At 41.7% G+C, this 24,330-nt stretch overlaps 1 protein-coding gene across 4 annotated transcripts; it reads left to right on the top strand.

Annotated features, from left to right (window-relative positions):
* Positions 1-179: 179 nt before the first annotated feature.
* Positions 180-23,573, top strand: LOC308680521 (fibroblast growth factor receptor 1-A-like). 4 transcript variants are annotated; one of them, XM_081348669.1, is made up of 9 exons: positions 180-280; positions 1,381-1,503; positions 12,328-12,585; positions 12,694-12,777; positions 13,245-13,417; positions 17,097-17,220; positions 21,946-22,136; positions 22,349-22,493; positions 23,200-23,573. In XM_081348669.1, exons 2-9 carry the CDS (start codon positions 1,392-1,394, stop codon positions 23,307-23,309), a joined length of 1,197 nt encoding a protein of 398 aa, XP_081204795.1. In that variant the 5' UTR covers positions 180-280; positions 1,381-1,391; the 3' UTR covers positions 23,310-23,573. The 4 variants fall into 4 exon arrangements, with proteins under 4 accessions (XP_081204795.1, XP_081204796.1, XP_081204797.1 ...); XM_081348668.1 differs by lacking the exon at positions 180-280 and adding an exon at positions 14,726-14,785 and having other exon boundaries at positions 1,283-1,503; positions 23,200-23,341; XM_081348670.1 differs by lacking the exon at positions 180-280 and having other exon boundaries at positions 1,112-1,503.
* The last annotated feature ends 757 nt before the right edge of the window (positions 23,574-24,330 follow it).

Genomic DNA, 24,330 nt, shown 5'->3' with positions numbered 1-24,330 from the left:
CTGCGACCAGGGGTACGCCCCTGCGTGTTAGTGATGGAGCGGGAGGTCTTTCTGCTCACTGCTTGGGTTAGTTTTGACTTCGTACTGCCAACTGAAATAGGTTGTTAGTCAGAGTTAGTCATAAGTGTGACAAAATAATCTCCACGCAATATTTAGGACGAATACATCTATCAGAGGGAGAAATGTGGAGCATCGACCAGTGACTATTTGGGAGCCAGTTATTTTATGAACATCTGAACCTGATCTGGAATTGTCTTTTTTTTCAGAAAGAAAAATGTGAGTACACAAAATGGACTCTTATGTTGGTTTGTAATAAAATACACATGCTTTTCTGTTTTATTGAATTTGAATAATAATATTTTTTTTACTGTCATAATGTTTTTTATAAACAACACATGCCTTTTGAGAAGAGATGGAGTATGTATGTATATGTAATGTTCTATATAAAGAGAAATGTCTTAAATGTTAGGTGCTATGATTGATCACCATTAATTAAGTGTTTTGCTATTTTAATGGACCTTTCCGCTTTTATCAGTCACCTAAATAGTGGCGGGACAATTGTTTTTTGAAAGTACAAAGTAGATATTGATATGAGGTCATAAAAACTGCTTGTATAATAATTATTTTAAACACAGAAAGCATATAAGCCCTATTTTGTGCATTTCCAACTACTTTTGAGGAAGGTTTGAAATCTGGAAAATAAAGCTGTACTCCATACTTGCGATGATATGCAACTGAATAAATTATGCAGATAACCAATTCTTCACTGTTTGCAGCTTCTGTTTAAACTGTTGCTTTATTTATTGTTGCTCTAATTAATTATCCAATATATCACAAATCCATCAGATTGGTCAAACTTCTTCCAGTTTACATAATTCATTCAGCAATCCTCTTTGATTGTTCTTATACTGTTTCGGTGAAATTGTGCCCTGACACACACACACTTACGTGACATGTTTTTTCAGCATGAGTCAGTTTTCTCAGAGGAATGAACAGGAAAGGATATGGGCCTAATAGCATCCTTTTACTGGCAGTCTAGCACTGAGGCAGCTTTAATCGGAAATAGTTTGCGTAAACAAAGGAAAATGATACACTTCTTCACAAAAAGAGTACATACTTTTAGGGCGTAGTATAAGTAGGCGAATTGGGATGCAGCAGCAGTTATTGTGCGGGGCGGGACATTTCCCCAAACACGCTTGAATCGGTTGACCAATCGCAACACACTGGTCCAGTCAACCAATCAGAGCACATTGTGCTCTTCGGAAGGAGGGGCTTCATAGAGACAGGAACTAAACAGAGTGTTACTGACAGGGAAGAGAGGAACTGGGAAGAGAGGAACTGCAACAATGGAGAATATGAGAAAAATAATGTTTTTTTCAGAGCTGACCTGGATGCAGAGAGAATCCTTGATGATAATGATGAAGAAAACCATGCTGCTGCTGATCTTAGTATTCCTAACCCAGCCTCTTCAATCACAGGGCAGATCAGCCACCCAAGCTGAGGGTAAGTTTTTTCCAACAAAATCAAATGTGATCATTTTCACCTTTCTAACCTGCAATTAATTTTTGCAATTGTAAGATGTCTTTATATTTATATGACTTCAGTTGTGATTGGCTATTACCTCATCACAATCATTCAAACATCATTAAGATTTCTCAATAACTTACTTTAAGCTTAGTTTCAGTAAATTAAATAGTGTATAATTGCAGGTAAGGAAAAGTTAAGATGTGGATCTTCATACAGCAATTTATTAAACAAAAAAGAAGACAGAAAATAATCCAAGATGAAGATGATAATTCAACAGCATCAAAACAGACAATAAAACAAAGACAACAAACAAAGGAAGACTAACACAGGGCTACATATACTGAGTAAAGAAGTAACTAAACAAGAAACAGGTGAACATAATGAGTAACTATGGCAACCACTTAGAACACATTCAGATCTACTGCTTACGGTGAGATTCTGAAGTGCGCACATGATGGACACTTAACTATCCCATGAGGCCACGGGAGAGGATTTATTAATGACTGATGACACAACAGACGCTAGTATTGTTGGAAAATGTCACTCTTACCAGAATGGTTATTGACTTTTGTGTATTTCAGTTAAAGCTGTTAAAGTTACTAAGCTGTCTCTAATGTGAATTTCTTTTTTGGGTTTTGATGGTGTGACCACTGGGGGGAGCTCTGGGCATATTTTTGTATTCTGCTAGCTAGCATTGAAGAAGAGCTGTATACGTTTGTCTGAACACGCAGTAAAGGAGGACGCACATTCAGTTCTATGCGTTTGACTAAAAATGAGTACTCTGAGTCTTTATTAAAAACCAACAGGTTATGGGCCCAGGACTCGAACGCTACAGTGACGCTGCTGAAAGGCTTGTTGAAGATATTGACCAACTTTGAGTAAAAATGAGCTCGGATTCCAAGACGGTGACAATTGTTTCATTAAACGGAGCAAACTATCCCACGTGGAAAGTGCAATGTCGGATGGCATTGATGAGAGATGGACTATGGGACTTGGTAAATGGTACAGAGACTACTCCACGATCTGATCCAAGTTAGCAATTTATATGGCTAAAAGTGATCGTGCGCTGGCTACCATTGTACTGTCAATAGAACCGTCTTTGCTCTATTTGATTGGAGAGCCGGAAGATCCTACTGTCGTGTGGAAAAAAATTGTTGAATCAGTTTCAGAAGAAAACTTGGGCAAATAAGCTAGCAGAGGCGTAAACTGTACTCGTTAAAATTGAAAGATGGAGACTCAGTTCAAGAGCACATTAAGGTGTTGACTGAAACGTTTGATGCACTGTCAATTGTGGGAGATAATATCGACGAGGAAGATCGTGTGGTGCACCTGCTAGCCAGTTTACCCGACTCATTCAACGTGTTAGTCACTGCACTTGAAGCAAGTGTGGATGTACCTAGAATGGAGGTTGTCACGGAACGATTGTTGCATGAAGAATGTAAACTGAGAGAACACGATGTTGAAAACACCAGTGATTATGTTAAAGCTCTGACTGGAAAACAGTTTGTGAGAGGAAAAGGCCCAAAGTGTCACTATTGCGGAAGGTATGGACATATCAAGCGTGGCTGCAGAGAGTTCAACAAATATTTTGCAAGCACAGACTTCCACAAAGAGAGTAAGGTGGGTTATAAACCCAAAGCAAACAAGGCACAAGTGAAAAAACAGGACAGTGATTCAGATAGTGAGAGTGTTGGACTAATGGGGAGTCATGCACTATCATCAAGTTCTGATGAAAGAATGGATAGCTGGATTGTAGATTCAGGAGCAACCTGTCACATGTGCAATGACAAGAAACAGTTTGTTGAGTTTAAAAGCCTGGAATCCTCACAAGAAGTAACACTTGGAGATGGTTACTCTGTTGAAGCAACAGGAAGTGGAGTTGTACGGCTGAAGATGACATTGTCTGATGGTAAGACAAAAGAATGCAAGCTGAATGATGTTTTGTATGTACCACAATTGTCATACAACTTACTGAGTGTGTCCAAGGTAACTCAGTCTGGAAAAAAAGTCAAGTTCACAGAGAACAGATGCTGCATCACGGATGTTAATCAAAAACTGATTGCTACTGCAACAAAAAATGGCAGTCTCTATTATGTGAACTGTAGAGAAAGTGATCACTTGCATGTAACAGAAAATGTGAATTTGCATAAAGATACTAAGGAACAAACCTGGCACCGACGTTATGGTCATCTAGGTGTACAAAATCTGAAGAAGCTGTGTAATGAGTGTCTAGTTGATGGCTTTGACTTTGATGTGTCAAAAGATATAGACTTTTGTGATTCATGTGCTGAAGGAAAGCATCATCGCAGCAAGTTCAAAAGCAGTGATCGCAAAAGAGCTGTTGAACCACTTGGCTTAGTGCACAGTGATGTATGTGGGAAAATGAATGCAAAATCCTTGAGTGGAGCTGAATATTTTCTGACATTCATTGATGAGAATACTCAATATGTATGGGTGTATGTTCTGAAGCGGAAAAATGAAGTTTTTCAGAAGTTCCTAGAATGGAAGGCTATGACAGAAAAATCTACTGGAAGACAACTGAAAGTCTTACGTACAGATAATGGAGGAGAATATACCTCGTCTGAGTTTCAAAACTTCCTGAAAAAAGAAGGAGTTCGACATGAGCTCACAGTACCTAAGACTCCTGAGCAAAATGGAGTGGCTGAACGAATGAACAAAACACTGACGGAGGCAGTGAGATCAATGTTAGTGGATGCAAAGCTACCTCAGAAGTTCTGGGCAGAAGCACTGTCAACAGCTGTGTATCTGAGAAACAGAAGCCCAACGAAATCAGTGAAAGGGATGACTCCTTTTGAAGCCTGGACAGGTGAGAAACCAAAGGTTGATCATTTACGTGTATTCGGATGTACTGTATATGCTCACATACCCAAAGATGAATGGAAGAAACTAGATTCCAAAGCAAAGAAATTTATCCTTCTGGGCTATGGAACAGAAACGAAAGGATATCGGCTCTGATACAAAACTTGCAAAGGTGTTCTACAGTCGAGACGTGCTATTCAATGAGTCTGATCATGAAATTGAGAAGGAGCCTGCTGAAAATGAGGAAGACACTGTGAAACGGTATGTGGAATTTGACTGCCAAGAATCTTACAGTGAGGGCTCAGCAGAAGAAGAGATTCAAAGATCAATAAGAGTGAGAAAACCACCTGACTATTATGGAGAGTGGGCAACACTTACTAATAATCAAATAGCTGAACCAAAAACTCTAAAAGATGTTTTTAGTAGTCCAGATAAGGAGAAATGGAAGGAAGCTATGAAGAAAGAAATGGAATCTCTGTATGCAAACAATGTGTGGGAACTGGTAGAACTACCAAAAGATCGAAAAGCAGTGGGCAGTAAATGAGTGTTCAAAGTCAAGTTTGATGCTGATGGAACATTTGAGAGACACAAAGCACGTCTAGTAGCACAAGGTTTTTCACAAAAGTTTGGGTCAGACTATGACAAAACATTTAGTCCAGTAATCAGATTTGAGTCAATTAGAACAATACTTGCTCTAGCTGTACAGCATGGACTAAAACTACATCAGATGGATGTCAAGACAGCTTTCCTGAATGGAGAACTAAAGGAAGAAGTGTACATGCAACAACCTGAAGGTTTTGTTGTCAAAGAAAAGGAACATCTAGTGTGCAAACTAAATCGCAGCATCTATGGACTGAAACAATCACCAAGGTGTTGGAACATCGTTCTAGATGAAAAGCTGAAGAAGATGGGGTTTGTCCAAACTACAGCTGATCCCTGCATTTACACTGCAGCAACTGGTGAGATGTTCATTATTGCTGTGTATGTTGATGACATTCTCCTGGCTGGATGCAATGATAAATGGATGATGGAGGTGAAGAAAATGCTTTCAAAACAATTTCAGATAAAGGACATGGGTGAGCTAACTCATTTTCTTGGTGTGAAAACTGTCCAAAAACCAGAAGCTGGAGAAATCTGGATTGGTCAGACAACATATATTAAAGATGTGTTGGAAAAATTCGGAATGGAAAATTCAAAGCCAGTAAGCACACCAGTAGACATGAACTCGAAGCTCGTCAAACTCTCTGATGACAAAGAAAAACTGGATCCGACACAATTTCAGTCTGCTGTTGGTAATCTGCTTTATTTGTCAACAAGAACAAGACCAGACATTGCTTATGCTGTAAACAATGTTGCAAGATTCTGTGCTGAACCCACAAAGCATCATTGGATGGCTGTCAAACGAATCATGAGATACTTGAATGGCACTTTGAATCTAGGTTTGCTGTATAGCAATGACAAGTCAAAGGAATGCATTGGATTTTCAGATGCAGATTGGGCTGGAGACCAAGATGATCGCAAATCTGTTTCAGGATACATATTTCAAATCAGCGGAGCAGCTGTGAGTTGGAGAAGCAAGAAGCAGACATGCGTAGCTCTCTCCACTGCTGAAGCTGAGTACATGGCGTTGGCAAGCGCAGCTCAAGAAGCGGTTTGGATGCGACAACTGATGACAGGTCTAAAGATAAATCAAACAGGACCGATGTTGATGTTTGAAGATAATCAGTCCACTATATGCATGGCAAAGAACTCTCAATTTCATGGACGTGCCAAACACATTGACATCAAGTACCACTTCATTCGAGAGCAAATTGCAAGTGGAGTCATAGACTTGAAATATTGCAACACTGAAGATATGGTTGCTGATATATTCACTAAAGGACTGAGTGAAGAAAAGTTCATGAAGTTAAGACAGATGGCTGGAGTTAAAATTGTTAATTGATCATTCTGTTTGCGAGTGAGAAGGAGTGTTGGAAAATGTCACTCTTACCAGAATGTTTATTGACTTTTGTGTATTTCAGTTAAAGCTGTTAAAGTTACTAAGCTGTCTCTAATGTGAATTTCTTTTTTGGGTTTTGATGGTGTGACCACTGGGGGGAGCTCTGGGCATATTTTTGTATTCTGCTAGCTAGCATTGAAGAAGAGCTGTATACGTTTGTCTGAACACGCAGTAAAGGAGGACGCACTTTCTGTTCTATGCGTTTGACTAAAAATGAGTACTCTCTGAGTCTTTATTAAAAACCAACAAGTATGTCACATGATAATGACAACATGGTGAATGTAGTACGTCCCGATTACATTCATACAACAAACACTCTCTATTTTTAGCGGGGCACAATCATGTAGTGTGCATTATCAAAGACACGATCTGAAAGAATCGACAATGTGTCTCCGAAGCCTGTGAGATATTTGGCATGCTAAATATCTGGACCTGTCTGCGATTCAAAATCCTGCTGTGTGTGAAATGTGTTCTGACTGAAAACTACATCGGCGATGACCTATAGCCAATGAGAGAACAAGATACAGGGCAGCAAGAAATTCGGGGATGATATACACCAGCATATTTACCACCAACTCTCTGCAGAACACACAATCCTTGCTTCCCATATCTCCCCAACCATTTCCTCCCCCATAATCTGCAAATCAGAGCACAGACAATTTGGATCGCTAGCTTCTTGTGGGCTATCATTTTTAATAACAATAAGCTTAGTTTTTAACCACAGACGGGCGATGATGCTGCGTATGTTTAAGAAACACCTGTTTTCTGCTTGCTTCCAATTCCTCACACACACACCACTCAAGTCAAACCTTTAATAATCTTTTATAAAGTTCGGATAGGCTGAAGTGAATTACAAGGACATTTGCAGGCTTCATTGCACATATACGCTGTGAGAAACGTGCACTTTGCTTTATGTTATGCTCTCGAAGAGGACCTGCATTAGAGGAAGTGGGCGCAAAGGCCCTTTTGGGGAGGCCGGTGGATTTGCCAGCTGACATATCGCGCACCATCTGCGCACATTCTCGTGAATGCCCGGCCAAAAGAATCGGGTCATGAGACGATTTAGTGTCGTTACATGTCCTGCCATCAGAGTACAGTAAGCCGCTCGGAAAAGCATTTCCCGATGTTTTTTTTGGTACTAATAATTGGGTTGTGTCTTGTTTGGTCTGAGTGTCTTGTGTCACTCGATACAACCTATCTTTAAAAATAGCAAAATATGGATAGGAGAGTGGCTGAGCGAACCTGTTCAAATGCATGTTTTACACACCGTACCTGAACCATGCGGCTCTTATCCAATGCCTCAGGCTCTCAGAAGCTCTCAGGCCTGCGGGAGACTCAACAGCCTGCCCTCAGGGTGGGACTCGGGGAGGGACATTGGACCTGGACCTAGGAAAAGGAACAGGTCAGGTAGAGGGAGAAAACACAGGGGCGGGGAAAGAGAGAGACAGATAGAAGAGGTTCGCCGACCCCTGGGCACGCCACCATCTGGCCCTCCGCCAGTTGAATGGCCAGGTCCAGCGACTTCGGGCAGTGGCACTGGACCCATTCCGCCATCTCGATAAACTGCTCCAGAATCACTGAGTCGATGATCTGCCTCACGTTGCTTCCCCCAGCCAACAGCCATTTGTGGCAGGCGTCCCGGAGCTGGTGAGCATTCACGAAGGGTCGGCCGCTCTCGCCCAATTCCAACGACTGGAAACGTTGGCGATGTTGCTCTGGGCTCCGGCCGACCCGCTGCAGGATGGCTCTTTTCAGGTCATCGAAGATCAGGAGTACGGGCAGCAGAGGGATGAGGCGCACCGACCAGTGGTCTCACGGCCACCCACATGCCTCCGCTGACTTCTCAAAGAGGTCAAGAAAGGCCACATATTGTTCAGCGGCACGTGAGTGGGTGTGGCCAGCTGTGATGGTGGAGCCCCTCCTGCATGAACCTCCCATTCCATCCAGCTCCGGAACATCTGGCGGTCCTCCTGTTGCGCCTGTACAAGGGCATGGAAATGACCCTCCTGGTCGTCCCGCATGTCCAGTAGCGCCTGATGGTGTTCCTGGTGGAGTCCCGTGAGCGACTGGATGTCATCGGCCGTGGCGTTCCATCTTCCTTCCTGGGTTTCAGCACCAGTATAACAATGTTCAAGGAGAAGGAAGGAAGAAGACAAGGGTTGGCTTAACTGAGGCTCATGCCTTTATTTACTTTCCAAGGATCAAACAAAAGTCACGCTCACAGCGGTTCAAAACTCTTTTCTATATAACAAACATTGTAGCTCTCCAGAGCATTCCACAGGCATACTCACCAGCACAAGTCTCAGTTCGTCTCTCTCTGTCAGCTTCTTCTTCTTCAGTTTTTTGGCGCTTTGCATCCTGTGTTCATATCGGCACCTACTTTTGCTGTTGTGCAGTCATGATTTACTTAAAGCATTTCTTTCTTATTTTTGATTGTTCTATTCTTTCACACATATACACATATACACATATCTAGTCATTTCTTCCTACTTTTATAATTACTCGATGCTCCATCCCATTCCATATTCCCAGGTCCTACCTGGCACTGCGTGTTCAGCTCCTCCAGAACAATTCCGTAGTCCTCTGTCAGCTTCCTCTTCTCAGGTAGCTTTTATACGGTCTCTCCACGCCAATTACTTCAACGAGACACAGGTGTTTGTCATTTTGCACTTGACCTACTTACCGCTCGTCTCCTGATTCTCCCGCTGTAGACCTCGCTGAACCACCACCATAAGAATCATTATGGAATTGGATCATAACTCCCAGAATCAGAATAGGAATCAGATCGGATTGTGAGGTGCCTAAAGATTCACACCCCTACTATTCAATGATTTATTGCTTGTCTTTGTTGAAAAAAAAAATCGCATATTAGATCGCAATATTGGTAAAAAAAAAAAAAAAAAAAAATACCAATTAGATTATTTTCCAAAATCGTTCTGTCCTATTGTGCACACAGCAACAACTGAATACCACCCCAAATAGTCATGCAGTGTGAAAAGACCAGTGATCTGACGACTTTGAAAATCGTGCAAAGTGAACTCGGCTTTAGTACAATCACTCTCCTGGAATGTATTCTTATTTTTGCTTTGGATTACTGTTCTAAGATGGTCATCCTCCTGATATTGTTCACATTGTAGTTTCGTTTAGTTTTGAAACATTAGTTTCAAATGACCCTTTTAATTTTACCCCAATCTTATTTACTTTCTATCTGTTCTCGAGCAATGGCTCCTGTTTGGGCTCAACCTGATAAGATGGAGAAGAATCTCCTCACAGTTCCTGCCAGCAAAACTGTCAAGATCCGTTGCCAGGCCGATGTTTAGAGATGACTATTATATACAGGGGTGCACATAACTTGTGCGCAGGTGTGGTAAAAATAAAAATTAACGATGCACCAATATTTTTGCAGACAGGGACAAGTTTACTTAGTGGAGTAGGATTTTTTTCCAACTCTGGTAAGATAGCAATCATGATGATAAGTGTGTTCATTAATTATAAGGGGTGCAACGGATTGCATTTGATCCATGATTCGTACGGAGCAGCTGCCCCACGGTTCGGCACATGTGATTTGCAGATTAATTGCTAAGTTTAACCATCATAGAGTGAAAGTTTATCATTCGGACATGTTTTGCCTTGCCTTACACATTCAAACGATTTTAAACGTGAAAGAGGAGGTGAAAATCAGGACTTGCACGCTGTTTGCACAGCCTCACACACCTGAAGCTTGTGCACGCACACACACAGAGAGAGAGAGAGATAGAGAGAGAGAGGGGCGAGTTTCACACAACGCTCGAACACCGACACACAAACACAATTATGTCAAAATACCCGTCTCGGCAAGTATTCTCTCGGTTATATCATAAGTATTCGGTCTATGCATTCCGTCTTAAAGTGACAGCAGCCTAATATTTCTGCTGTTGCCTGTGTCATTAATGTTAGTAAAATAAAATAAACATCATCATCTACCATGTTCGAGAGAAAAGAAGATAGAGATGAGAGCAGTCAGGACGAAAGTGATGACGACAGCTTGTAGGGCATGTGTGCTGCATAGAGTGTGAGTACCAAGCGGCATCTCCAGGTGCTCCCTTGAGAACCAGACCAAAACAGTTATGTGCACCCTTGATTATTTACCAAATATAGTGCTGAGAACAATGCTGAACCATTTATGTTAAATCTGGTTTGGAAATTTGAGTCTGGAAAAGTATGGAATTTTTAAATGGAAAATGTATATGAACCCTGTAAAAAAATATTTTTTTTTTTAAAGGGGTCATAATGCCATTTTTGTACAAGCTAATATGATTCTTTAGGGTCTAAATTAAAAGTTTGTAATATACTTTAATTAAAAATTCTCATTAGTATTGAAAGAAAACACTCATTTTGCCTGGTCAAAAACAGCTCTGTTTTCAGCACACCGTTTCAGTGCATAGTGTCTTTAAATGATAATGAGCTTTGCTCACCCCGCCCCTCTGTTCTGTGCATACACCGTTTGAAATAATAACACAATAACCATAACGCGTTGTTCATTATAAACGTGGGATTATGAATTATATTGATAACGTCGTACATAGAACACATGCCGTAATGTACCTGAGTGTAAAAATAGCTGCATTCATCGTGAAGCGTGCTAGCGATTTGCAAATATTAATATAAAGATTAATATAAAGGTCAATAAAACGTTACACTCACTTCAGTTCTTCTGGAGGTGCAGCAGGAACACGAATAGTTGCCGATCCTTTTTTTTTCAGGAGCAGCTACTTAGCAAATCCAGCTTTATACTGACCCTCGTTTATAAAGCAGTCTGGTGTGTGAAATGATTCGCGCAAACATGAAAGCATTGACGTTGATCGTGATTCGTGGGGAATATTCCCTTCGAAAACAAAACTCAGCCACTGCGTTTTCAGCGGTTCGGATTTAGTAACATCAAAATGACTGCTGTGTTCCTTATTACACCCAAGAACAGGACGCCATTCTGCTCATACAGTGCTCCAGTGAGTATCAACAATGACGTGCGGACTATGATGATTGACAGCTCGCTCACGAGCGAGGGCGGGACTGTGTTGAAACGCTGCTGTCAATCACAAATCGTGGGAGGGGCGTCCGACCGTGTGACGTCACTAGGCCGGACAGCTTGATTTTAGAGATTGGAAAACGTAAGGAGATTAAAAAATAAATAAAAAAAAAACTGGATGGATTTTTATCATTTTATGATGGTTGTGTACAGGCACTGCCAACACACATTTCAGTACAATCAACTTGTAAAAGTGCATGTACCATTATATGACCCCTTAGGAGAAAATGACAGTCTTTGGCATTATCTGATTGTATGGCATTTCTTGCCCAAGACTCTCGGAACAACTTAATGTAAAGCACCACCAGATTACGTAGTAATCATTAGCTCAGTATTTTTCCTTGCGACTGACTTGGTGGGAGTTCAACATTCTGCGTCATATTTATTAACATGCAATGTATTTTAAGTTATTTTTAAAGAGCCTGTCTCAAGAATGAGCAGTCTGTTGGATTCATTTGCACTCCGTCTTGCTAGAAAAATTCCTATTTGACTTGTTTTTGTAGTTTTTTCAGAATTTAAAATTCAACAAAGTCACATGAGACAACAAAGTCAAAGTAATGCATTATGGCCGATCATTGTTTACATTATCAATCATTGGTGTCACTTTAGAGTCCTCGTGCACATCCCTAGTAATAGTGATGCGTATTATGTGTGGCTAGTATAATGTATTTGAAACAAACCAATAAATCTATTAAACATCTTACCTTTGTAGATTTAGACAAGTTAGAGGTTATCGTAATGGTCGCCAGTTTGCTGTTTGCTGCGTTTTTTTCCCTAATGGTTGGATAGGAACTTTAGAGTTCTTGTGATTTTTTTTTTATTTTATTATTTTTGATTTTTTTAAGAACATTCTTTTCTGGAATTCAAATTATATTAAAACTTAACATAATTAGTATTTTTTTCATCTTGTTCTTAGCGGTACCCCTGGTTGATCCCACGCCGTACACTCTGTATCCGGGAGATAAACTGGAGCTGAGCTGTAAAGGTAAAGAGGAGACACAGGAAGTGACCTGGACTAAGGACCATTTTCCATTGGTTGACGGAGAGCACACGCGTCTGCGCAGTGACCAGATAGAGATCGAAACAGTGGAGCCGGTCGACTCTGGTCTGTATGCTTGCTTTGCTCAGGGACCCAACAGCAACCATACAGATTACTTCAATGTCAACGTTACAGGTGAGAAACCAATTTAATTCAAACTTGCTGATAAGTTGACATTTGTATGTGGACTTGACATTAACAAACACAGCAAAAACATAACCTGATTTTCTGTTCTTTGGTCAGATGGATTGATATCCTCAGAAGATGATGATGAAGATGAGTCTTCCTCAGAGGAGGCCAAGCTATCAAATGACCAGAGGCTGCTTCGTGAGTCACCGTTGCTCTCTTAGTCAAACTCTCTGTGCTCGAAACTCTGACTCAAAGATATGCAAATGTCAATGTGAAACAAAATAGTTAGGATTGTCCTTCAAAGCAGGAATTATAACAGGAAATAATGCACATTTTTGTTTTATAAACCACAGCCGTCTTATGGAATGTGCCGAGCTTTAGTTTATTAGACTGTAAGTCTTCATGTCTTTTGATGGATTAGTCTTTGAGTCCCAAGGCCAAGGGCACTATCAAGCCAGTCAAAAGGAGCAAAACCATCCACCAACACCCAAATCTTGCACACTTTGATCTGAGGTCACCTTAGTACAATCACTCTCCTGGAACGTGCTCTTATCGTTGCTTTGGATTCGTGTTCTACGATGGTCGTCCTCCTGATAATGTTCACATTGTAGTTTCATAGTAATATTCTCAGTCTTATTTTTTTGTACTTTCTATCGGTTCCTCAGCAATGGCTCCTGTTTGGGCTCACCCTGATAAGATGGAGAAGAAGCTCCACGCGGTTCCCGCCAGCAAAACTGTCAAGTTCCGTTGCCAGGCCAACGGTAACCCTACACCAACTCTCAAGTGGCTCAAGAATGACAAAGAGTTTAAGAGAGATCAGCGAATAGCAGGCTTCAAGGTGAGGGCAACTGGAAGAAGAAACCACAGGCAGCTAAAGCATGCTTCATACTCTTGATCAGACACCTGGCATTTTCGATTACTTCATGGCATGCTGCTCTCCTTTTTTTTCCAAAAACATAATAACATATTGCTTAAAATAATAGGTCACCAAAAAAATTAAATTGTGTCATTATTAACTAGCCCTCATGTAATTCAAATCTGTTAGCTGTGTTTTTTTAAATGCAACTTAATGGCGAAACTTGAAGAAGTCAAAGAGAAGCAATATTGAGACTTTGTTCTGTGAAAAAAGCACCATGAACACTCTCCTTGATTGGCAAATGATAATACAACTTTCATTTGAGGGCAAGCTATAGGTTTGTCAAACGAGAGGCAAAATTGGGAGTCACCTACATCCTAATTCCGCTGCACATTAGAGATCCACGTTATAGAGCTCTTGGCTTGAGAAAAGTTGAGTTTGATGCCTGCTACAGACTGCAATTTCTGCAATCCTATTAGATCATTACACATCACACTGTACGACATGGATCTAATAAACTTGGGTATGACATGTATGTAGACTGTACAGTGTTGACACCTATTGAATTGTAGTGAAAGATTATGTGTATTTCAGTTAACTTTAGTCAGATGCATTTACATTGTTACTGTACCTCAAGATGCAATCAACTCTATCTGTGTCTGTAAAGATGTGAACCAAATGGCCCATACAGATGTATAGCCCATAGAAACCGATGAGTGTAAATGACAAAGAAACAACAACTTTAGACAATCTACTAAATATGAGTAACTTTGCAACTACATGTCAACTAACTGTTATTAGAGTATTAGTTGACTGTATGCTTAATATCTGCTAACACTTTATTTTGATGGTCCCCCAACAGATATTACAAGTCAATTGATTAATCTAACCCGAACCCTAACACCTAACCATAACCTAACAGTCTACCGACAATCTACTACACTCTACTAATACTCTAATGAGAGTTGGTTTACATGTTGCAAAGTTACTTGTAGTTAGTAGAATGTCTAAAGTGGACTATCGAAATAAAGTGGAACCATAAATTCTTCTCCCCACAAGAACTGTGGTCAAACTCAAATATATTGGCGAGCCCCCAAACAATCGCTCGGCCAAATACAGTAGACTACGACACAAGTTAGTATAGAAGAATAAAACATCATCAGCATGCGCTAGTGGTTAAAGCTCCCGTTCTTCGTGATCCCATGTTTCAAACTTTAGTTAGTGTGTAATGTTGCTGTTAGAGCATAAATAATATCTGTGAAATTATAACAGAATTTCTTTATTTAACAGAAGTCGACTACAGTGAACGGCTCGTTTGGACTACACCCCTCTACTTCCTTCTTTAATGACGTCAGTAGAACCGTTTTTTGACTAACCTCCGCCCACAGGAATGCTCCCTCTCAACTCTACTGGCTACTTGCGCACTTCTTATAACTTACTGTTTACTCAGCTCTAACGGTGATTTTCTGAAGTAAAACTGACGCTTCATCTTTTGTGTGATGTACAATAAACTTTATTAAACTCATCAGTATATGTTTGATCATCATTCAGACAGCAGACTTGTAGGCTATTAATAAATAATGGATACATAGCCTAGCAGATGACAAATACGTTATAATAACCGTAATTAAACTACTAAACTATACCTGTTTCATCTCTATACAGCACTCTGACTCTGTAGGCATTATTGTCCGACTCGAAATGAACGCCGTTACTGAGAGAGAGCCTAAGTCCCTCCCCTTCCGGTCGACCACCATGGGACCTTAGTTCGGAAAAATATTGTATGGTAGTCAATGGCGAGAGACAAAAAATATTTTGATCTCGTTTGAATTGTGCCCTGATTTACACATAAGATGTTTGTCAATTTAAAAGATACATTTTAAAGTCAAGAAAGTCGCAGCTTGATGTAAAACTGCTGAGGTATAAGACTGTGAAAATACGTAATTACAAAGACTACAAACCCAGAAGGCGCACATGCGACGTCATACCTTTTCTCTCAATGAATGAAGCCAACTTTACTGAAGCTAACGTCTGTCATTTTTTCTATAATCTTACATTATAATCGTAACGTTACGCCGTCATGCCTGAGTGTTTTGAGCCAGAATACACACATACGAGCAACGGATCTTGTGACGTACATAGTGCGAGACGAGAGGTGTAGTTCATTGAGCGATTTTCAAATAAAAATAAACGTTACTCTTCTGTTTTATGACAAACTGCGACTTTCTTGACTTTCATAATTACCTTTTAAATTGACAAACATCATATGTGTAGTTCAGGGCACAGTTCAGACGGAATAAAAAGATAAGTTATCTCTCGCCATTGACTTCCATACATATTTTTTCCGAAATAAGGTCCCATGAGCCGGAAGCGGAGGGGCGGGACTTAGGCCGTGAGCTGAAATTGTCCTGACAGACTGAGCGCGAGCTCATGAAGCTCCGCCCCCTGCGTCGTCCAGCAGCACCTCATTTGCATTTAAAGGGCACACACTAAAACGGCGCATTTTTCTGAGCCCCAAAAAATGACAATTTAAACATGCTGTAAAAAATTATCTGTTGGGTATTTTGAGCTGAAACTTCACATACACACTCTGGGGACATCAGAGACTTATTTTACATCTTGTGAAAAGGGGCATAATACGGGACCTTTAACAAATAAAGCCAGATAAATCACACTTTGGCAATTTTGGTTTTTATGTGTGCTGAAAAAAAGAGGAGGAAGCGAAAGAGGAGGATATGGACGCGGCCATGGCTCAGGAAAAGAGGCCAACTTGGCCAATTTTGCAAATGGATCTTGAGGCAAGTAGTTTTAAAGGGGATGTCTAATGCCATTTCATGCATTCTGGCTATTTTTTTATTTAATTTATTTATTTAGAAAAGGAATGCAGTTTTACATCTAACCAGTCAATCAATCATTAAAGTGCTTTTTTATAGCAATGCTTAAAAAAATACATAAAAATACAGAATGCAGTATGATTATTAAAAAATGCATTTTGCAAATATGATGTATAGAGTTCTGTAAAAATTCAGAAGGTCCATAGGCCATATAAGTAGAGATTTCATATAGTGCATAGTTGAGATGTTTTGGTAAAGTTCATAGTGATCAGAGGTAGTCAGACAGTCTATAATCCGAGTGCAAGAAAATAAATAAAAGAGAGAAATGGCGGAGCAGCACAGGGACAGGGCCTAGTGTTGGGGCTTGATGTTGAGCAGCGTTATGGTGTTGGGAAAAAGAGCCTGCTGGTGCGACTTCTAAGGCTCCTGTAACGTCTCCCAGACGGGAGGATGGAGAGCAGTCCTGGACTGGGGTGTGTGCGGTCCTTGATGATATTGTGAGCACGTTGCAAACACCGTGAGTGATGTAGATCAGTAATGGCTGGGAGTGATGTGCCAATGATTTTTTGTGCAGTTTTCACCACTCGCTGTAGTCCTTTCCTGTCTGCCATTGTGCAGTTCCCATACCACACCGTGATGCAGTTAGTGAGAATGCTCTCAACTGTGCAGCGATAGAAGTTACGGAGTATCTGAGGGGACAGTTCAGCTTTTTTCAATTTCTTGAGGAAGAAGAGGCGTTGTTGAGCTTTCTTGATCATGTCCCATACAGACGTCCTGGTGTCATGCAAGCTCGTATCTGATATGTGTATTTCTCTGTTACTGCACAGATTCAGGAGCACATGTGGACCATCATAATGGAGTCGGTGGTACCGTCAGACAAGGGCAACTATACCTGCCTGGTGGAAAACAATTACGGCAGCATCAATCACACCTACCAGCTGGATGTAGTCGGTCAGTCTTATTTCTTTTCTTACCTCTACATTTTAAAAGTTAGGTTGATGTAAATGTCATCTTCAAGGGCAGGCACATGTACTCTGGTGATGGTGCGTGTTAAATTATCTATTGCAAATATGAAGTGTTTAAGTGACAGTGGATTCAGATGTGTTAGAGTTAGAGACATGGTTAGTGGCTGAGATTAGAGTAATTGGAATTAGATCATACATTTCATACACTGATTGGCTTAATGGACTTAATTGATGGCTTTTTTATGTTGCACTGATTTATTTGCTAAATAATGAAGGTAACAATCAAGTCCACATCAGCCAATCAGTGAAGTCATGTAGACAGAGGCCACTGTGACATCATCTGTGCCATACACACAATTGGAATTTGTCACTCGCACACAAGACACAATAAATTTATGCCATCAAGTCCTCCTAGGACAATCAGAGGTTGTACTGTAATTGAAAAGGTTTTTTTTTAATCATGTGCGTGATTTTGGTCAAGGTCATTATATTTGGGCAAAGTCATTATACTTTTTAAATGTCATTTTTGAGCGAGAGCTTCTTTTTTTTTTTTCAAGAAATGCAAGTGGAAGCACATATTTCCAATGAGCCTAGGTTGCAACATTTCTGTGCAGCCACAGAGTTGTTGAGAAAAGTTTAATTCCCTTTCGAGGGAACTCGCGCTGCATCGAGAATCGACACTTTGGGGAACACCTTCAGCGTGACGCATCTGAAGCCTGTATGGAACTAGTCAAATCTTGATTGGTGTTGCGTCATGACGTCACTTGTGACGTCGCATGTGACGGTGATGCGGAAGCAATAAAAGGACGCCGGATCACAATAGGGTCAGCTTCTGTTCTTCAGCAAGCGTTCTGTGTGACTGTGTGTCTTATTTGGTGTTGTTTGTCTCACGTTATCTCTAAATTAAAAGATATCATGGGACGCACACTGTCTGAATTGCTTATCTTGACTTTTGCTCGCCTTTATTTTCATTGCCCGCGCTATTTGAGCGAGGGTGATAAAACTCGCTCTGTGTTTTTTTTGTCTGGGAGTGGAGCATGCACGGGCAGCGCTCGAGGGCGCTGCCTATGCAAATTGTGATCAAATGCCCCTGAGAACACTCCACTCCCGCCTGAGCCTGTTCGATGAATCAGGCTGGACACGCACTCTCCGTGCATCAGGTCCCGTGTCTGTCGAGGCAGCGCAGCGTTTGCATTCATGGGGATCGCAGATAGAGTTGGCTGATGATGTTGAGACGGCCTCGACCCTTTCTCAACATTCAGAGGCCAGCTCCATTTGTCCCGCTCATGGATCGGAAGCCCGCTCTGCGGCTTCTTCCGCCCGTGAAGAGGAGCCGATGCTCGAATTATCTGGCTCAGAGGAGTTGGATATTTTGAACATCGAGGCGTGAGAATGTGAGGACTCACCACCCCATTCTCCTGCCTTTGAGGAGCTGCTGGAGGTTGTGACCAGGGCAGTGGCTAAGTTAAACATCGAATGGCCACCAGAGAAGCAGAAGGCGACAAGAAAAAGTAAACTCGATGAGCGCTTCCTGCAAGCCCGGTCACAGCCTTCGCACCGGAGCCTCAAGTTTTTTACCGATCGTGGAATAAGCCCTTCTCTTCTCGACTTTCGAGCCCCAATGTCCACCTATATTCTTCCATCGTGGGTTCGAAAGAGAAGGGCTTTGGGAAGCCCTGCCGTACAACATCGGCCTTGGTTGGGAAGGCATACATTGCGGCAGGTCGGGCTGGTGCATGCCTGCACACGTTGGGGCTCCTGCAGGCTCCTGGCCGCTCCATGGCAGCTTTGGTAGCTACGGAGAGACATCTGTGGCTGAATCTGTTGGGCATCGGGGACAAGGACAGGGCCTTCCTCCTCGATGCCCCGATTTTGCCTTCTGGCCTCTTCGGCGACGCAGTCAACACTGTCGTTGAGAGGTTTCAGGAGGTGAAACGACAGTCAGCCACTTTTAAACAACTTATCCCCCGCCGTCATCCTAGGTCTCGTGGGTCTGCTGCCAGGGGCATCTGGCATAGAATATTGCGGCCCTGTCGAGTTCGCTTCCTCTCACGAGGCCTGTAGAAAAATTTAATAGGTTAGTTCCTGCCAGTCAATTGCTTCAGGTCACTGAAATCCCAAATATAACACCAGAGGTCAGTCTAGAGAGACTTATCTAGACACCTGGAAAGGTCTTCGAAATATCTCTCAGTGGGTCATGCGCACAGTGGAAAAGGGGTACAGAATTCAGTTAGAGTATCGTCCACCAAAGTTCAGCGGGGTTGTGCACACACTGGTCAGCCCCGAACAGGGTCAGGTCATGGAACAAGAAGTTCAGTCCCTCTTAGCAAAGGAAGCCCTAGAGCAGGATCCTCCTCAAGAAAGGGAGGCCGGGTTCTTTAGCCGGTACTTCATAGTTCCCAAGCAGGATGGGGGGTTATGTCCTATTGTAGATCTCAGGGTATTGAACTGGTCTCTGAGGAGATTCAGGTTCAAAATGCTAACCATACCTATTATCGTGAGTCGGATCAGGTCCGAGGACTGGTTTGTCACGATAGATCTAAAAGATGCTTACTTCCACATATCCATCCTTCCCCAACACAGGAAGTTTCTAAGGTTCGCTTTTGGGGGAAAAGCGTATTAGTACAGAGTTCATCCATTCGGCCTAGCACTGTCACCTCGCACCTTCACGAAATGCATGGATGCTGCTCTTGCTCCTCTGAGACTTCAAGGCATTCGCATCCTCAACTAAATCGATGACTGGCTCATTCTGGCACAGTCAGGGGAAATGGCGGTTCAACATCGAGATGTTGTTCTGAATCATCTAAGGTGCTTAGGATTAAGACTCAATGTCAAGAAGAGTTCATTAATTCCTCTACAGAGAACCATTTTCCTGGGGGTAGTATGGGACTCAGTCACAATGGGGACACAGTTGTCTCCTGCTCGTATAAACACCATCTTGACCACAGTAACGAGTATCAAGCTAGGCCAGGCCATCACTGTCAAACATTTTCAAAGGGTTCTGGGTCTTCTGGTAGCAGCGTCCAACGTAATTTCTTTATGGCCTGCTGTATATGAGGGCCCTGCAGTGGTGGCTCAACCCCCTCTGGGGTTTTCCATGTTTTGGGTCACCTAAGAAGGGTTCCCCTGCTTCAAAGCAAACTATCAGCAGATGGATAGTAGAAACTATTTCTCAGCTTACGAGGCATGCAGCTTGCCTTCGCCTCTTCTGATAAGAGCCCACTCAACAAGAGGAGTGGCTTCCTCTAAAGCTCTGCTAGCAGGAGTTTCCCTTCAAGAGGTCTGTGATGCCACAGGTTGGGCCTCCCCACACACCTTCATAAAACATTACAGTCTGGATCTGCCCTCTACACCAGGTTCACAAGTTCTCTCGTCTTGAGCCTGAGTGTGCACAGCATCTCGTTCCCTGGGTTACAGTCGTAACCCGAGACATTTTGTCGCTCAAAATATTTTTTTTTATTATTTAATGCTAAGCTTTATCTATTCATTATCAAGTCAAGTCAAGTCATCTTCATTTATATAGCGCTTTTAACAATGTAGATTGTTTCAAAGCAGCTTTACATAGATAAGCGTATAATTTAAAGGTATAGTTCACCCAAAAATGAAAATTCTGTCAGTAATTACTCACCTTCATGTTGTTCCAACCCCGTAAGACCTTCGTTCATCTTCGGAACACAAATTAAGATATTTTTGATTAAATCTGAGCGCTGTCTCACTCCTCCATAGACTTCTAAGGGACTGAAACTTGCTGGCCCAGAAAAGTTATTAAAGAGATCGTTAATATAGTCCAAGTGACCACAGTGGCTTAATCTTAAGTTATTAAGCGACGAGAATACTTTTTGTGCGCTAAAAAAACACAAAAATAACGACTTTATTCCACTATTCATTTCCTTCTCTCTGGGCCTCAAGTGAGTTAACGTAGTGTTTTTGCGCAGCGCGTCAGTGTTGCACGTCACCACGTAGGCTCACTATTGGCCGACGCTGGTCATGTGTGTGACGCGCTGCGCAAAAACACTACATTAACTCACTCGAGGCCCAGAGAGAAGGAAATGAATAGTGGAATAAAGTTGTTAATTTTGTTTTGTTTTTAGCGCGCAAAAAGTATTCTCGTCGCTTGATAAACTTAAGATTAAGCCACTGTAGTCACTTGGACTTTAACGATCTCTTTAATAACTTTTCTGGGCCAGCAAGTTTCAGTCATTAACAAAGAAATGGTCCCTTAAACTATTGGCTTCAATGACCCCTATATGTTTTAACACGTTGAAGACCTTTCTCAAACACAAAACAAGTGTTTGAGAATTTCATTTCTGGAAGCCGGGCTAAATAAGCAAGCACTGTTACTGCATTCAGATATCAAATACAGACAAATACAAATACATGTATCAAATACAAAACATGAAAAGAACATTTCAGTAATCACACTGGTAACTTCTATAACAAAGTAAAATCTCCAGAGAAGTCATTCAACTCATTTGATATTTAGAAGGAAAAATACTGATTAATACCTTGATTTTAATCACTCATTACATATACATTGAAGCAGAAGTGGGGAAGAGGGGAAAAAAGCTGATCAGAGAAAGGAGTAAAAAATAATTGATGTTATTTTTGCAAATGTTAACCACCCTGTGTATAATGTGTGTGTGTGTGTGTGTGTGTGTGTGTGTGTGTGTGTGTGTGTGTGTGTGTGCGTGCATGTGTGTGTGGGATACAGAGCGCTCACCGTACAGGCCGATCCTCCAGGCTGGTTTGCCTGCTAACCGTACCGCAGTGGTGGGAAGTGACGTGGAGTTTGAGTGTAAAGTCTTCAGTGAGCCTCAACCACACATCCAGTGGCTGAAGCACATCGAGGTGGACGGCAGCAGAGTCGGCCCTGACGGACTGCCGTACGTTCGGATCTTGAAGGTAAAACTTCTACACTAGTCTGAGATTGACCTAACTTTTTTTGAAAATTCTCATGTTCCTACACAAAATAATGTAGTGACACAGTTTGCAATATTTAATTGTCATACAATGTGTAAAAATTAACAAGCACACTCTTTGTCAAAGCATCCTCTCTCACCTCTGGTTGGTTTTCCCGGATCTCTTCGGCTTCATTCTGTGGTTCTTTTCTCTAGACGACAGGCGTCAACACTACGGATAAGGAGATGGAGGTACTGCATATCAGGAATGTGTCTTTAGAGGATTCTGGAGAGTACACCTGCTTGGCTGGGAACTCTATCGGCCACTCCCATCACTCTGCATGGTTGACTGTCTATAAAGGTATGTGGTTCTTGTGGTGCTGCTTTTGGTTGATAGTTTCATATCCCTTTTTAACAGCAGCAGTTTACATGCACTCAAATCATCTGTTAGTAATCAGTTTGGAAGTCAATCAGACTGAAAAGACTTACTGTAAAATCTGTATGAGCTCGATCCAAATTCAATTTAAATCGGATTGAAAGGAGTAGTGTAGACCTGGAAAATCCAATCAACAGGAAAAAATTAAGTAAAATTATGTAAACGCATGAATTAGACAAATTTTGGATTAAAAAAATTCTTGCGCACATGCGTATGTCTACATGCATTTTATATCATACAAATGTGCATAATTTTCTGACTGATTTCAAACTGGTCAGTGGATGCAACTACATATTTACTAAATATTTGCTAAAAACAATCCTGACTTGATGGAAGTCACAAGCTATTATGTTTAAGTTATTGTCAGTGATAACCTAACTATTTAACATTGATTATTTGCTGCATGAAAGTGAAAACAAACCATCTTAGTCAGAAATTATTTGAGTTTCTTTGTGAGGATCCTACACTGTAAAAAGTGGTAACCTACTCTTATTAAAGAGCATCTACCCAATTTAACCCATAACAAGTCTTTAAAATGTTACCAATTATTTTTAGTGTATGTTTATACTGTACTTTTGTGACAGATCCTGCAACAAATGTTTTTAATGTCTTGTCCTTGCCTTTTTTTCAGCATCATCCTCCAGTCCAGCCGGGCTGGTCCTATGCCTGTCTTCTGTACCTGCCCTGTTACCTGTGTTTTTCCCCCTCATCGTAGTTTTTGTTCATTTGTTTGTATTCTGACCCAAATAAAGCCCACAATTTCCTCTGCCCCTAACTCCCTTTTTTCTTCTTCCCCAAACCATCCCATACAAGGTTATGATGAATTTCTTTTTATAAGTAGTGAAATGTTTGTTTAGTGAAAGGTCTTTTGAGAAAGATGGAAATTCGTATGATTCTTTTATTAGTTCTTTTTCTAACTTCACTCGGTGTTTCACTATGGGAATCGTTTTGGGCGTGACCAACTACGGAAGCTCCTATGCCACCACGTCTGTCTTTGACAGACAGGTTGACCTGAGATCAGGCTCCGCCCCCACCTATAATACTCAGGTCGACCCCTACGAAGTCATTCTCGCTTTCTTCCCGTGAGGGACTACAACAAGCTCTCTCAGCACGTCCGACCTTGTCGCTGATTTTGCTTAACTGTTCAACAGGCGGGCCGTCATTGGATTACGCTACCGAACGCGACATCAGTGGATTGGATTGGGACTGTGTTGAGTGTTACACCGAATATACCCCTTTTCCACCAAGGCAGAGCTGGTGCTGGTTCGGAGCCAGAGCCTAGTTTCAAATCGGTTCTTTGTTTTTCCACCGCCAAAGCACCAGCTCCGAACCAGTAAAACTGGTTCTTAAGTAGCACCAAATCATTGCAGGGTCTAGAACGGAGCCAAGAAAGAACCGCTTGCGTCAGAGGCTGGGGGCGGGGTTACCGTGGCCAACAAGACTGAAGAGAAACTTGTGACCGCCATTTTTAAATAGCAGCTAGTCGAGCTAATAGCAGCTCGATTATAATATCCGTCTATGTAAGTTACGGCGAGCTGCACGAACGCGTTGGATTCGCCGTGTTTGGATGCCGATTTATTTTCGCAAACCCATGAGCATCCATAGTAACGCAACGTCTATTATTGTTGATGCCTTGTTCGAGATGCATCGGAGCAGCGTGGACCGATCAGAGCTGCGGGAGTGTTTGGAGATCATACGACTCCTTGTGCTTTTTGATCGCTTTCGCAGTGCTTTGATTTCATGTGCTGATCGTTCTGCGAGA

The sequence above is a fragment of the Scardinius erythrophthalmus genome (assembly GCF_964197995.2).
Source record: "Scardinius erythrophthalmus genome assembly, chromosome: 20".
Classification (NCBI taxonomy): domain Eukaryota; kingdom Metazoa; phylum Chordata; class Actinopteri; order Cypriniformes; family Leuciscidae; genus Scardinius; species Scardinius erythrophthalmus.
Note: the sequence above shows the minus strand (reverse complement) of the source record. Positions and strands in the feature narration are given on the sequence as shown.

Coding starts and splice junctions, on each gene's coding strand:
- LOC308680521 (XM_081348668.1), top strand. CDS start 1,347: ATGGAGAATATGAGAAAAATAATGTTTTTTTCAGAGCTGACCTGGATG. Junction 12,586..12,693: donor CTTCAATGTCAACGTTACAG/GTGAGAAACCAA, acceptor TTCTTTGGTCAG/ATGGATTGATATCCTCAGAA. Junction 14,786..17,096: donor CTACTTCCTTCTTTAATGAC/GTCAGTAGAACC, acceptor GTTACTGCACAG/ATTCAGGAGCACATGTGGAC.